We start from the raw sequence: 13,641 nt of genomic DNA on the forward strand, positions 1-13,641 counted from the left end.
CAATATCAGAGTACAACCTGGGTGCTGAAACTGGCCTACCCAACAGAGAATTTCCTTAGCAACTATACCTCACATTTTGAGAGAAATATCCTGGCTGAAGCCCTGGAAAACCCTTCCGTAGCTCCTCAGGACAAAACTGCTCTGCAACCCCAGCGTCTGCCCAAACTATACTGCGTCAGTCCCTCTCTGCCTCACGCTGGCCCTGCGTTAGCCTTTCTAGGACTACGTTAGCTGCGCTGCCCCCTCTGGTGCTCTGTGCAGAACTTGGCTACCTCTGCGTGGCTCTGCATGAGCCCTTGCTGGCTCTGCGTCACCCTCCTTGGTTGTTGCGATGCTCTTCTAGCACAATCTCTGCCTTCTCTGTTTCTCCGTACTCAATGCCCCTCAGGTGCTCTCCCGATCACTAATTCTATCTCTCTTTGCAAACCCCGCTCTAGAGAATAGAATGACTGATCATCTGGTGTATCTCTCTAAGTGACCCTCAAGCCTCCTCTTATACTTTTCCTGTTGACATCTCAATGGCCGAAATTAAGTCCCTAATCAACGGCTAAGATTAGATCTGGCTTGATCCATGTATTTTGGACTACTCTAACACAAATTCATACTAATACACATTAATATTTTATTTTCCCTAAGTTTAGACTTGGGGACTCCATTAAAAATATTAATTATTTTAATATCTCCTGATCTGTTTAGAATCTGTCCAAACCCTTTCTGAGTATTGGAGATCTCATGTGCCCCAACCTCTCCACCAAATTTCGTGGCTAAAGCACATCCGATGCTACCCCAAATCAACATGACCATCAAAGGCTCATTACCTATCAAGAATAGATCATCAGCATATAAAACCAAAATCAAAGGCACACCTTGGACCATTTTTGAAGTAGAGGTTTGAATCGGCACATCTTCCAAGCTTTACTAGGTAACTGTCAATGCAGACATGTTAGGTTCCTAAAGATTGCTTCAAACCATACAATGCTTTCCAGAATCATAATACTGACCAAACAATATGCTAAGCATCAAACAAATTAATACTATGCAATCAAATCAACTATGTCTACCTATCAAGCCTTAGATGCCAAATCAAAACTAGTATCAAAGTCATAAAAGTTTCATCCAATATCACTGTGACAAACTCTTCAATCCAAGTCCCCAAGTAGAACTCACATCCAACTACCAGGTTACAACCTTACTTACTTGACTTGCCAACAATTGTCATTTATAATATCAAGCCATACTTCATCAAGACATCCTTATGATCATAATATGAATCATTTTTTCCACTAAATATGAATGCATACATCAAGGACAAGTCATATAAGTTTATGCTATTCATTCTTGTGAGGTTTCTGCAATAAAAATCACTGCATATTGAATTACAACTATTTATACTTCAACCAATGTGCCAAGGCCAATGATGCCAATACAAAATCACTATTCAATACCAACATTAGTCATTGAAAGTCACTATGCCCACATAGCACTGTCATCAAGGCAAGTCATCAGTTATCAAATCAAAACCCTAATTTGATATCATAGTGAGTTCAATCAGTCCATTACTCACAACATGTCTATGAACTATAAAGCATCATGTCAAAAATCCAATGTTGCTCATCTATATTAAACTAATAAGCCATATCTTGTCAAACCCTTGCAACTGTTATCAAATATTGTCATATACTAGCTTCAATGGTCAAATAAAAAATAACATACTGATATGCATATTTCGGTTCCCTGCAAACACAAGTTTAGTTAACACATTCACATTCTCTATAGTAATTCAAACTTCCCTGCTCATAGAACTTTCTATTGTCTGCTCCATATCTGTAGGACTGTCATACTCCATGTGTGCTCTTGGTTTTATGCATAGGGATTTAGTTTTTGTGTCCTACAGGAACAACCACACCCATAGGCCTTCTTCTGTGCGGTTGGGAGGCCTATAACCACACTCTTAAGCCTTTCTCCCAATAGTTGGGGCTTAGACTAGGAGAAACCTTCTCTTCTTAGACCAAAACTTGTTGCAGACTAACAACATCAGATATTTGACTATTTATGTCCAAAAATCTTACTTCAACAATAAAGAATCTTCTATACATTTAATGCAAATGATAATAGGTGTAGGGATCTTATGGAGAGTTTCTCCCTCTGAATGGGAAGCCACTTCAGTCATCATCATTCAAAACATCAACTTGTCTATCATAATATTGTCATGCATCAACAAAACTATTAGATCATGAAATCAAACTATATTAGGTTCTAAAACATATATTCATCATGGTCATAACATGTTAACATCAACTACTTCATCATCACATATGAACATGACATCAAATTTTCATCAAGGGTTAGAGTCATATGATTAGGGCAGCTGACAGGTGTATCATCATACTTCAAAGATTATAATCACTACATCACTTCTTTATCATATTACTCAATCATCAAGTCAGGGCATCTAGATTTATCACATTGTCCAATTTACTAAGCTTATCAAAACCTAAACAAGGTCAACAAGAAGATCCTAAATATCAATCTTATTGTTACATTTTCATCATTAAGTTTACCATGCCTATCACAAGTATCAAATCACAATCTATAAAAAATCAATGTTTCTAGGTAGCTTTACCAAGTGCACCATCTCGTCATAAGTACCATGAATCAAACTTACTTTCATATGCATATATGAGTCATTCATGAAGGTGATATGCCCATTATACCTTAGGGCTTACCTTGTCATCCAATACTGCAGTTGAAATGATATATTGTACATACCTTATGACATTCAAATACCTTTGAACTTTGTATCACTTGTCATGGGCAACTGTAGCTCTTCTCTTCCTGCACTAGCCATCTTTTCCTACACCTCAGATGATCCTCAAGAAGGATCCACTTATCACATCTCATCAAGAGGTTAGAAGTATCCAAATACTCAAATATACATGTAGGAAGTATAATCAATGATCAGATCAATAAATCTAAACAAAAGTAAAGACATAAAGAAGTAACATAAATTGAAAAAGTACTTATCTTCAATGAGAGGTGATCATCTCCCTCTTGAACTAGCCTTCAAGAGTCATTACTGTCCATTGTCCATATAACATTGTTGCCTTCATTATATTTCAACCAACTTCATCATCAAACAGGCTAATCGAGACTATTCCATCTAGTGCTACATCAAACCTGTCACAAGCGCTTGAACATATTTACACTTATTACACATATCTCACATATTTATCATAATCCAGGGTTTCTTCCAAACCCTAATCTCATAATATCCATCAAACCCTAATAGTCAAATTTCCTAGGGTTTCCTTCAAACCCTAGCCTTCTTTTAGGTTTCCTTCATATTCTCTTGCTTCCATCAATGTGTCTTCAGGGTGATCTCAATGATTTTTTTTCAGCCCAACTCTGATACCATGTTAAATTTTCTTAGGGCTATATTGTTCTTTGCTTTAGATAATTGCATTTCTTCATTTGCATATTAAATTCACCCCACAACATCATATCATTATTCAGATTTACAACATTATTCAACAACATATGCAATTATATAGAAATAACAACATCATCATCAATGTAGTGAAACATAAAGGAACAATAGAAGAAAAACATTCACACATAAAGACACTAAGATTGGTTGGAGACCAGGGAAAAACCCACTACGGGGAAAACCCTTTCAAATTCTTCTTCTTATTAGATTGTCATTGAATGATTCAACAAAAGAGAGTACAATGATCCATATCTTCAACCATAATCCTATCCAACAAAATCAACTAAACAACATCCATGAGATGAACCCAACAATGCTAATAATCAAAACCTTGCTTTAGAAGCTTGCGATCAACTGTCACTGTCTGTGGTCAATTGCCGAACTCTGCGGTCAACTGTAAAACTCAAACCTTAGTGCATGCGGCTGAAACCATCCAACCACACGCATGAGCCTACGTCCATGCGGTTGTGACTGAAATTTTCTCAAAGCATGCCTGTGGCTCGAAACCAAAAACCTAAACACACGTGCGATCTTCGAACCCTGCAATCTTAGATCCGTACGAACCATGAACTAGCCTCAGACCTGTGCGAGCCAAACCCAAAGAAAGAAGAATAATCATGATGATATCCAAATGAGGGTCACTTGACTTGTATTTATAGCCATCCATGAGTGTCCAATTTCTCTTTTGGGTTGACCTGTCCTTTTGTGCACATGTGGGCTTTAATTCAAAAATACACTTTCCCTTGTCCAAATTGAGGGTTTCAATAGTCAAAATTGATCCTCTTGAAAAGAAGAATCTAGTCCCATGATTGGAATTTGTCACCGAGATGCCAAATTAACATCCACTATTCTTGTCAGAGCAGATTCAAGAAAATCAGAAAGGCACATCACAAAAGTCTTGGATACTTCAAATTTTCCATTTGAGCATTTCCAAGGTCAAGAAGAGAGGTCTACATTGCTTGCATCATCATCAGCATCACAACCTACTAGAAAGAAACAAAGAAAAATGAAAAAAGGGAAAAATGGTCTAAAAGATAAATCATCAGTGTCAAGCAAGGATGAGCTTCAGCACGTTAGAAGTCAAAAACATAAGAGGTTTGATAAATCTGGCGTCCATGTACATCACATCATTGGTATGAGTCAGTGTCCCAAGATGTTCAGAATTCAGCACGACACATCAGAGAAGCAACCCATGGATCTGCCAAAGAGTTGGTAGGTTCTCAACATGGACTTCATTGAAGACATTTGATGCCATAGGGCATCCTCTGTATTGTATTTCTAACCCTACTCCTTGTCATTTCAGTTATTAGAGTAGATTTCATTTCAACATTTTTATTTCATAGATTAGATCTTATTTCTTTTCTAAGAATATATTTACATTTCATGTTAGTAGAATTGTTTTTGTTTACAAAGCTTCTACTCTTGGTTTCATATGATGATTTATGGATTTATATTTGGATGGACGCTACTATATAAACTCATGTGTGGCTTGGATGTAGATTATGGATTCTCACATTCCTTCAATGAAGCAATGTGTCCCCATCTAGAGCCAAATGTTGAGCACTCTGTGTCAACTACACTATATCAATGCAATTTTCTTTTTTTCAAAGCATTCCATCATGTTGGAGAAATTAGACATCCAAAGATCATCATTTTTCTTCAACATTTTTGTCAAGATTGTAAACCCAAATTCTGCGGCCCTATGTGCCATTATGTAAAAATGATTCTAGTATGTTTATAAAAGTATGTAACACACCTAGGTAAGCTTAAGAATTTTCAGCAAAGAGTTCCACTATAGGGAGTTTTTTAATCTCAACTAATTATTTGTGTTTTTCCTAAACATCAAATAATTAGTGGATTTTTTCTCCCAAGAATACCCCAAAGCTAGAGTCGGAACTCAATGGTGATGTCTTAGGTGAGTCCTAGTGTATAAAGTTGATGCAAATTATCATGTCTTGAGTCTTGCAGAATTTGGTTATGTTTAGAGGTCATTTTTTAAATGTCAAAATTCCCCTTCCAGCGGGATTTTCATGTAAAATTTGATGTAAACGATGTAAAAAGTGTTGTCTATAGAAGTTATAGGTGGTATGATTAATCAAAATTAGACCTCATCACCTAAACTTTCTATCTAGACACACTTTAAGGGTGGAAAAATGTGTTTATACCCCTTTAGAGTCAGTTTTTGATTTTCTAGCAAAAAATGACAAATAATTAGCCAGAAAATAGCCAAAAAATTAAAAGTGAGAGAAAATAAAATCCTCTCTAAGTGGCCAAAAAAAATAATTTCTCAAGGAAAATAGATTTTTTTGGTCCAAGTGGTTAAATTGAATATCAGAATTTCAAGAAAAATATTTTGTGGCCCTCTATTAAAGGGAAAAATTTGATTTTTTAAGGAAAATCAAATTGTTGGACCATGGTGGTTAAGTGAAGGATGAATTTTCAAGGAGAAAAATTTGAAAAAAATATTTTTTGGACCAAGATCAAAGCCTTCTTAACAAATTCGAATTTTTTCTTCCAGATCAAGGGTGAGGATTAAATTTTGGCATGGATCAATCTTTAACTAGCTGTTATTCTCCGGGATCAAGTCAAATCTGTGCATTTGTTGGACCTAGCCATTTTCCACTTTGAGGGGGATCCAGATCTCTCATTTTTCTATAAATAGAGCCTGAGGCTCCTTATTGTAATATCTTTGGATGGTGTAATTGGTTTTGGAAGCTCTATAATATTTTCGCTGATTAATAAAAGCAAAAGTCTTTGGGGGCAAAGTTGTGGTGTATGTCTTTAGCCTGTTATGGTAATGTTACTATGATTATTTGAGCTTAAATTTCTACTAATGTTTTAACTTGCTAATTTCATTAGCCTATCGAATTTATTGTAGCTTGTTTGCTCCTCTATTTCGATTGAGGAAACATTGTTGATTGGGCAGATCTGGTGGATTCTTGCTTGAACCATCAAACCTCCTTCTCTCTTTGTCATCCAATCCCTATGAAATCTAACAGATATTTCGCAGTTGTCTAGAAATCATCCTATGTGATCAGATTTTAGATATTTGGAGTAATTATTGTTTGAATCATCCATATCCCTGACACATAGCAACTAAGAACCCATAGTGGGACTTCATAAGGGCTTATCATAAGACATCTTCGAAGGGAGTTTCTTGCTTGTTATTCTACAAAGATCATTCAATTTCAAATCTCTCTTTCATTTTAAAGTGCTATATTGAATATCTACTATTTGATGAGCCTATCAACTGATCTAAGGGCGGAGGTGTCCTCATACCCTCTAGATCATTACTTGTGAATTTATTTTGTAAATAATTTTTTTACTAACCCTTTTGTATAGATATAACCTTTGTATATAAAAAAATATAGCGCACGCGAGTCTGCCTGAGAACTGCACAGACCTAGTCGCCTCCCTGTTTTTGCAGGCCTCTCTTGGCAGCCTCCTGCTGCTGAGTATTCCATGACCATGCACCCCTCAGAGGAGGGCGACCCCCTCTCATCCAGGCACCAAGGATCTAAAGAAAACAAAGAAGCATTTGCGACTCTGATTGCTGTGAATGGAGCTCCAAAGAACAGGCCAATAATCAACAAATTTGTAAAGAAGCTTGAGGATATACCAGAGATCTCTCTCCCACCTGCTCTCCCTCAAAGAGCAGCTCTTTCTTTGGTAGAACGTGGACTAGTTGGGCAGTTCACGGGGTTATGGCTGTCACCCAAATCAGTACAAAAATGGGTTGAAAGAAACTGGAATGCAACCATTCAGGGGAAAATAGCAATACGATTTTGTGGAAGGGGATACTATACCTTCCTCTTCGAATCAAAGGAAGATAGAGATTTGATCTTCAGAAACGGTCCTTACTTCATGGATTCCAGAGGTTTATATCTAAATAGGTGGACGCCAGATTTCGATCCAGAAATGGATGTGCCAAGCGCAGTCCCAGTCTGGGTCAGACTACCACACCTTCCGCTACATTGCTGGGGAGATGATTCGGTCAAAGCTATAGGGAATGCAGTGGGAAAGTATATAGACAAATGCGAACCAAAGGATAACATGCATGCATGTGCTCGAATATGTGTGGAAGTAGACCTTGGAAAAGGCCTTCCAGAGGCAATAAAGATCAAGGTAGATCAGTGGATGCATATACAACAGTTGGATTACGAGCAGATACCATTCAAATGCAAGGTATGTCATGAGTATGGTCATTTTGCTAATAGATGTCTTAAAAAAAAGAGAATGAAAATGTAGAAGATCAAGAGAACACATGGGAACAAGTAAAAAGGAAAAAACCCATCAATAAGCAGCCAATATCAACTGCCTCTCAGTTTCAAGAACCAAATGAGACTACTTCTCAACCCTCATTGAAGGTTATCTCCCCACTCCACACATCTACGAATCCCTTTGGGCCCTTGGAAGACTCTATTGAACCATCCTCTCCTAGATCCCCAATATCCAACCCCAACTCCCTTGCACACATTCCCTCTTCCTCTATTCCTATTTCTCCTCTACCTCTTCCCTCAGTGGACTTCATATTAACTAGAAATCAAGCTAAAGAAAACCCTCAAACCTTGGATCAACAAAAAGAAAGTGGGAAGAAAATCCAACAAGGATATAAGAGACAAGGTAGCGGCTAAAGAAATGGCACTAGGAACTTAACAACCAATGGAATCCTTCCTTGGGAAAAATGTAGGAAACAATGAAAAAAATCAGCGAAGAGGAAAGGGAGGTTCCCACCAGCACAATAGTAAATAATGATAGTGGTCTCTTGGAATTGCCGAGGCCTTGGCACCACTTTCAAAGCCAATGCAACTAGAGATATTTTACTCAAAGAAAAGCCAGACATCTACATGATCCAGGAGACCAAAACAAGCAATCAAGAAAATAAAAAATTGATTCAAAAATTAAGAAATTATGATGGAACAGTGTTAGAGGCAACAAGAGCATTAGGAGGAATATGCACCATATGGGAAAAAATAAAATGGGAACTTATAAACCAAAAAATCAGCAAACACTGGATTAGAACAGATTTGAGAGACCTCAACACAAAGGAACTGTATAGCTTCATGAATGTTTATGCTCCAAATCACTACAGAGAAAAAGAACACTGCTGGAATTCGATAAAAGAAGAACTAGCAGAAAGACAAAACGAGAAATTAATCCTTGGAGGAGATCTAAACCTGATAAGGAACACCGAAGAAAAATTTGGAGGGAACTATCATACAGACCCGTCAAGAGAAGCCCTTGAAGAAATAATGGAACAACATAAACTAATCGACATTCCTCCAAGCAATGGGAAGTACACATGGAGTAACAAAAGAATAGGCAAGAATAATATCAAGGAAAGGTTGGATAAAATCTTAGTACAAGAAAACATAGCAGCTGATTTCACTTCTGTGAAAAGCAAGATCGTTCACACAACAACTTCAGATCACAATCCGATGGTATTGAGCATGGGTAAGTTGGAAAATCAAGGCGTACTCCCTTTCAGATACAATTCAAGTTGGGACAGCAATGAAGAATTTGGAAAACAAATCAAAGAGAGTTGGACAAAAAGTATCACTGGGTCTCCCCATTATGTTTGGGAAACAAAGCTAAAGAATTTAAGGTTGCACTTAAAAATTTGGGCAAGAGAAAATGATATTCGAGACAAAGCTAGGAAAACAGATTTACAAAAAAAAATGGACAACATTCATAAAGAAAAAGAAAACAAAGAAGAAAGCAAGCAAGATTATCTACAAGGAAAGGAAAATTTCTTGGAAATTTACAAGCAAAATAGAAAAGAAGAAGAAGAAGAAAGTCGAATGAAGTCCAAATGTCTCTGGCTAAAATCAAGAGATAAAAACACAGTCTTTTTTCATAACTCAATGAAAATAAGACAGGCAAGAAATTAGATTGAATAGATTCAAGTAGATGGGCAAGAGATAAAGGGAGCTGAAGAATTAAAAATTGCAGCACACAATTACTTTCAAGAGCTGCTAACAACAAACGATCAGCAAGCAGATAATGAAGTTTTTTTGCAGCTCATGAATAAAAAAATTAGTGCTCAGCAAAACACAGAAATAAATAAAGAGATCACTGAGGAAGAAGTCAAGGAAGCGGTTTGGAGTCTTCACCCTGACAAGGCTTCTAGACTAGATGGTTTTACAATGACTTTCTACATACAACACTGGGATATTATTAAAAAAGATTTTATGAGAATGATTAAAAATGCTTTTCAAAAAAAAAAATTGGAGGAAACACAAAATCTTCCTATTTGGCACTCATACCCAAAGAGTCCAATCCAATAACTTTCAATAGATACAGACCAATCTCTCTTTGCAATTCTTCATATAAAATAATCACCAAAATTCTTGCAAATCGAATCAAGAAAATTCTTCCGGAAATCATATTGGAAAATCAGGGCGGTTTTGTTCCCAAGTGGCAAATCACAGACAATGTGATCATTGTCCAGGAAGCCATTCACAACAACATTCAAAGGAAAGAGAAATGAATGATAGTAAAGCTAGATATGGCAAATGCCTTTGATAGAGTTAATCATAATTATTTAGTAGTACTACTAAATTTTTTTGGCTTCTCAACAGATATAATAGAGACTATTCAGGCTTGTATATCAACCCCATGGATAGCCCCTCTAATAAATGGAAGGCCCAATAAATTTTTTCAGAGCACAAGAGGGCTAAGACAAGGCTGTCCTCTATCTCCATTCCTCTATATCATCATGGCAGAAACTTTAAGTGCAGCGCTGGAAAATCAGAGAAGGGAAAAAAAATTAACAGGTATACAGATAGCAAGAGGGGTTAAAAATATAAATCATTCACTATTTGCCGATGATACCCTTCTTATGGGGGGAGCATCAAGCATAATAGCTAGAAGATTTAAAAAAGTGTTGGATGATTTTCTTCAAGCCTCTGGAGGAATGCTAAATAATACTAAATGCAGAATATATAGCTGGAACACTTCTCCAAGAGATATGCAACATATATCACAAATTCTGGAAATTCCAATACAAACAAAATGGACTCACTTTACATATCTTGGGCTGCCCCTAGCTAAGGAAAATGTAAAAGTGGAATTATGGAGCAAACAAGTGGAAAAAATGAAAGATAAAATTCAGAATTGGAGAGTGATGTGGCTTAATTTAGTAGGAATAGTGACCATGATCAAGGCATTCCTTTCAGCTCTTCCCATCTATCAATATGCAATCATTCTGGCCCCGGCAAGTGTGCACAAGCAAATGGAAATAATAATAAGAAGTTTTCTATGGCAAGGAGGAAAACAAGAGAATAAAAAATTCAACTTAGTACGTTGGGAGCAAGTCACCCTTCCTTATGAAAAAGGAGGTCTAGCAATCCGCTTACCAGGCCAAATGAATATTGCTTTAGGGATAAAAATAATTTGGAGAATGATAAGTGGAAAGGAACACTGGTGGGAAAAAGTGCTAGCCATGAAATATCTGAATCATCATAGAACAAAATTGATAACTAAATCCATTCCAGTTAGGCCTTGCACACAAGTCTGGAAACTTGTAAAGAAGATAATTCCCCTTATTAGAGACCAAATTTCTAAAAACCCAGGGAATGGCAAAACAGTTGCAATTTGGGAGGATCGAATAATGGGAAGAGACCCTCTACATCTCCAGCGGGATTTAAGAGGACTCCAGTGTTGGATGGAAGAGAGAAGGATAAATACTTTATATTCAATCTCCGAGTGGGATCATGATAGCTGGCTTGAATGGAAAACACTAACAATTCCAAAAATATTAGAAGGTCAATAGGAGAAACTAAAATCTCACTTATCAGGGGCAACTCCTATAAACAGAGAGGATCAAGATGACTTTGTGTGGGACCCAAATGGAGGGGAATATACAGTCAAATCAGGGTATAACGTCCTCCAAGAATAACAAGACCAACAAGATTGGAGTCTATGGAAGGCAACCTGGAAAACAGAATGCCTTCCTAAAATCAAAGCTTTCATTTGGACCCTTCTTAAAGGGAAAATTCTAACCTATGAAAATTAAAAAAAAAGGAATACAAGGGTATTCTCGATGTGTCTTGTGTCAAATGGAGAAAGAAACAATTCAACATCTCTTCATGGATTGTAGGGTGGCCAGAGAATGCTGGACTCAGATAACAAGCCCTTTGGAAATAAATATAAATTTCTCAAATCAACTGTCAACACATTATAAAACTTGGGAGAAGAGCTATCCGTACTAAAAAAGAAACAAGGCCACAATAAGTAGGATCTGGAATTGCCTCCCCTCAATTCTATGCTGGCAAATTTGGCTAGCCAGAAACAAATGTATTTTCAAAGACCAAAAACCAAGAATAGGCAAGATTCTTTCAAAAACATGGAGCCTAGTATCAGAAATAATAAGCTCCAATGGAATGTCAAATGTGGATCAGAACAACCTACAGCAAGAAGAGAAAGATTGGTACAACAAAGCAATATTAGAAAAAAAGATAGAAGCTACAACAAAAAAGAAAAAAGCTTCATAGCCAAGAATTGGAAGTCAAGGTTGGATGATAAAGAATTGGAAGAATGGAGGAAAAATAAAAAAATATTCAATCTTTTTTTCAATGGGCTTCAAAGAATAACCCAGGAAAAGTAGGTGCAGGTGGAGTAATTACAGAGCTTAATAGGAAACCAATTATTACTTATGAATGGAGTCTTCGAGAAATGAAAAACAAGGAGGAAGCTTACAACTTTCTCTTAGGCACAATATTGTTAAAAAAACTTGCGATTAAAGATCCTATAATTATAGGAGATTCGACAATTATAATAGCAGCAATGGTAAATGAAAAGGACTTCAATAGTATCGCTATTAATAAAATTTGTCAGAGGATCAGATCAAATATAACAAGTCTGGGAAAAATAACTTTCAAACATGTGTTGAGAAATCAAAACCAGGAAGCAGATAATTATGCCAATAAAGCAATTGAAAGATCAGTTGGGACTGTCAAGGAAAACAACGAAGTCTATATCGTAAACATACCATGATTTCCACAACTATGAAGAGGATTGAGAAAGGAGAAAGTGGAAAGAAGCATAACAAAAGGAAAGATAAAGATGATCAAATTCTCATTCCAAGATTCAGATTGTTAGCAGAATACAAAGAAGATATGGTATCAGTGGATCTCAAGTGTAATCTGCAAGATTCAGAGCACAAAATCCACTCAATCCCCAACAAGCTTCATAGCACGCATGATAAGGATTACAGGCGTCCTTTACCTCTGAGCAAAGACGGTAACAGTCATATCAGTCACAAGCTCCAGGATCGAAAATGTCACACAAGTGCAAGGTGTTCTATAACGAGCAGTTGTACAAGCGCAAAGGTAATCTACAACAAGACAATCACCTACAGTAGCAGGTTAACCATCCACTCTAAGGTCAATAAATTGGTCGAAGAGCACAGTCATTTTTGCTATCTAGAAAGTCCAGCCTATTCACATTCAGGCTATCTCTCAAGTGATCAGATTTCTTTGTATCCCCCCGCCTCAAATCCTCCTGATGATCTCATTACCAGCCATCTTCTTCCTCCCGACCCGTCAATTCGTATACTTAGGCTCAATTCACCTCAGAGTGATATAACTTTGTTGATTTTAGTTTCTCTCCAATGCTTTCCCCCAAATGATAGCACCTTCGGTATACCTCTTGCTCATAATCCAAATACTCAGAATCCCGTAGTAGTCTCTCTTCACTCACGCACTGCCCCCCTCTGTATAACTCATAGGTTTCGGTTCTTAAGAACTACCCTCATTTTGAGAGCAGTTTCACCTCTCCAGTGTCCTGAGTCTTCTGGTTACCAGGAGCCAATTACTCTTATCATCCTTCACCTCTCGCATAATCAACATCTTCTGGCCATCTACTCCCTTTAAGACAACTCCTTGGATTGTTATTGTAGCACAAAGCAGGATCAGCGCACACTTGTTTCTCTCAGAGTATTGGGAATTTTTCATCAAGTGGACTCCATCAGCCAGAACTTTGTCATCAAGAACAGAGGAACAAGCAGAGCACATCAAAAAAGGGCCATCACAGGGATCAAAAAAGACACAGCCTCTACAGAAATTCAAAGCAATACAATGGCTTGCAATCCTTTAGATAGAGCAGAAAAGAATGATTGTTGCCCAACCTGCAGGGCCAATAGATTCATGATT

The 13,641-nt window shown here is 37.1% G+C and overlaps 1 protein-coding gene across 7 annotated transcripts in view; it reads right to left on the minus strand.

The window, feature by feature from the left end:
- Positions 1-13,641, minus strand: part of LOC149182086 (uncharacterized) — a 511,265-nt gene that overhangs the window by 50,252 nt on the left and 447,372 nt on the right. Inside the window, exon 21 of one of the 7 annotated variants that reach the window (XM_089416742.1) lies at positions 1,379-1,483. The exons of the other annotated variants lie outside the window; for them this stretch is intronic. Coding sequence (XP_089272868.1) covers positions 1,451-1,483 — 33 coding nt within the window. The 3' untranslated portion in view covers positions 1,379-1,450. Of the gene's footprint in view, positions 1-1,378; positions 1,484-13,641 lie in introns of those variants that run through there. 7 annotated transcript variants of the gene reach the window in all.

Source organism: Pinus tabuliformis, chromosome 3_2 (assembly GCF_031772625.1).
Source record: "Pinus tabuliformis cultivar Carrire ecotype Pingquan chromosome 3_2, CPIR1, whole genome shotgun sequence".
Classification (NCBI taxonomy): domain Eukaryota; kingdom Viridiplantae; phylum Streptophyta; class Pinopsida; order Pinales; family Pinaceae; genus Pinus; species Pinus tabuliformis.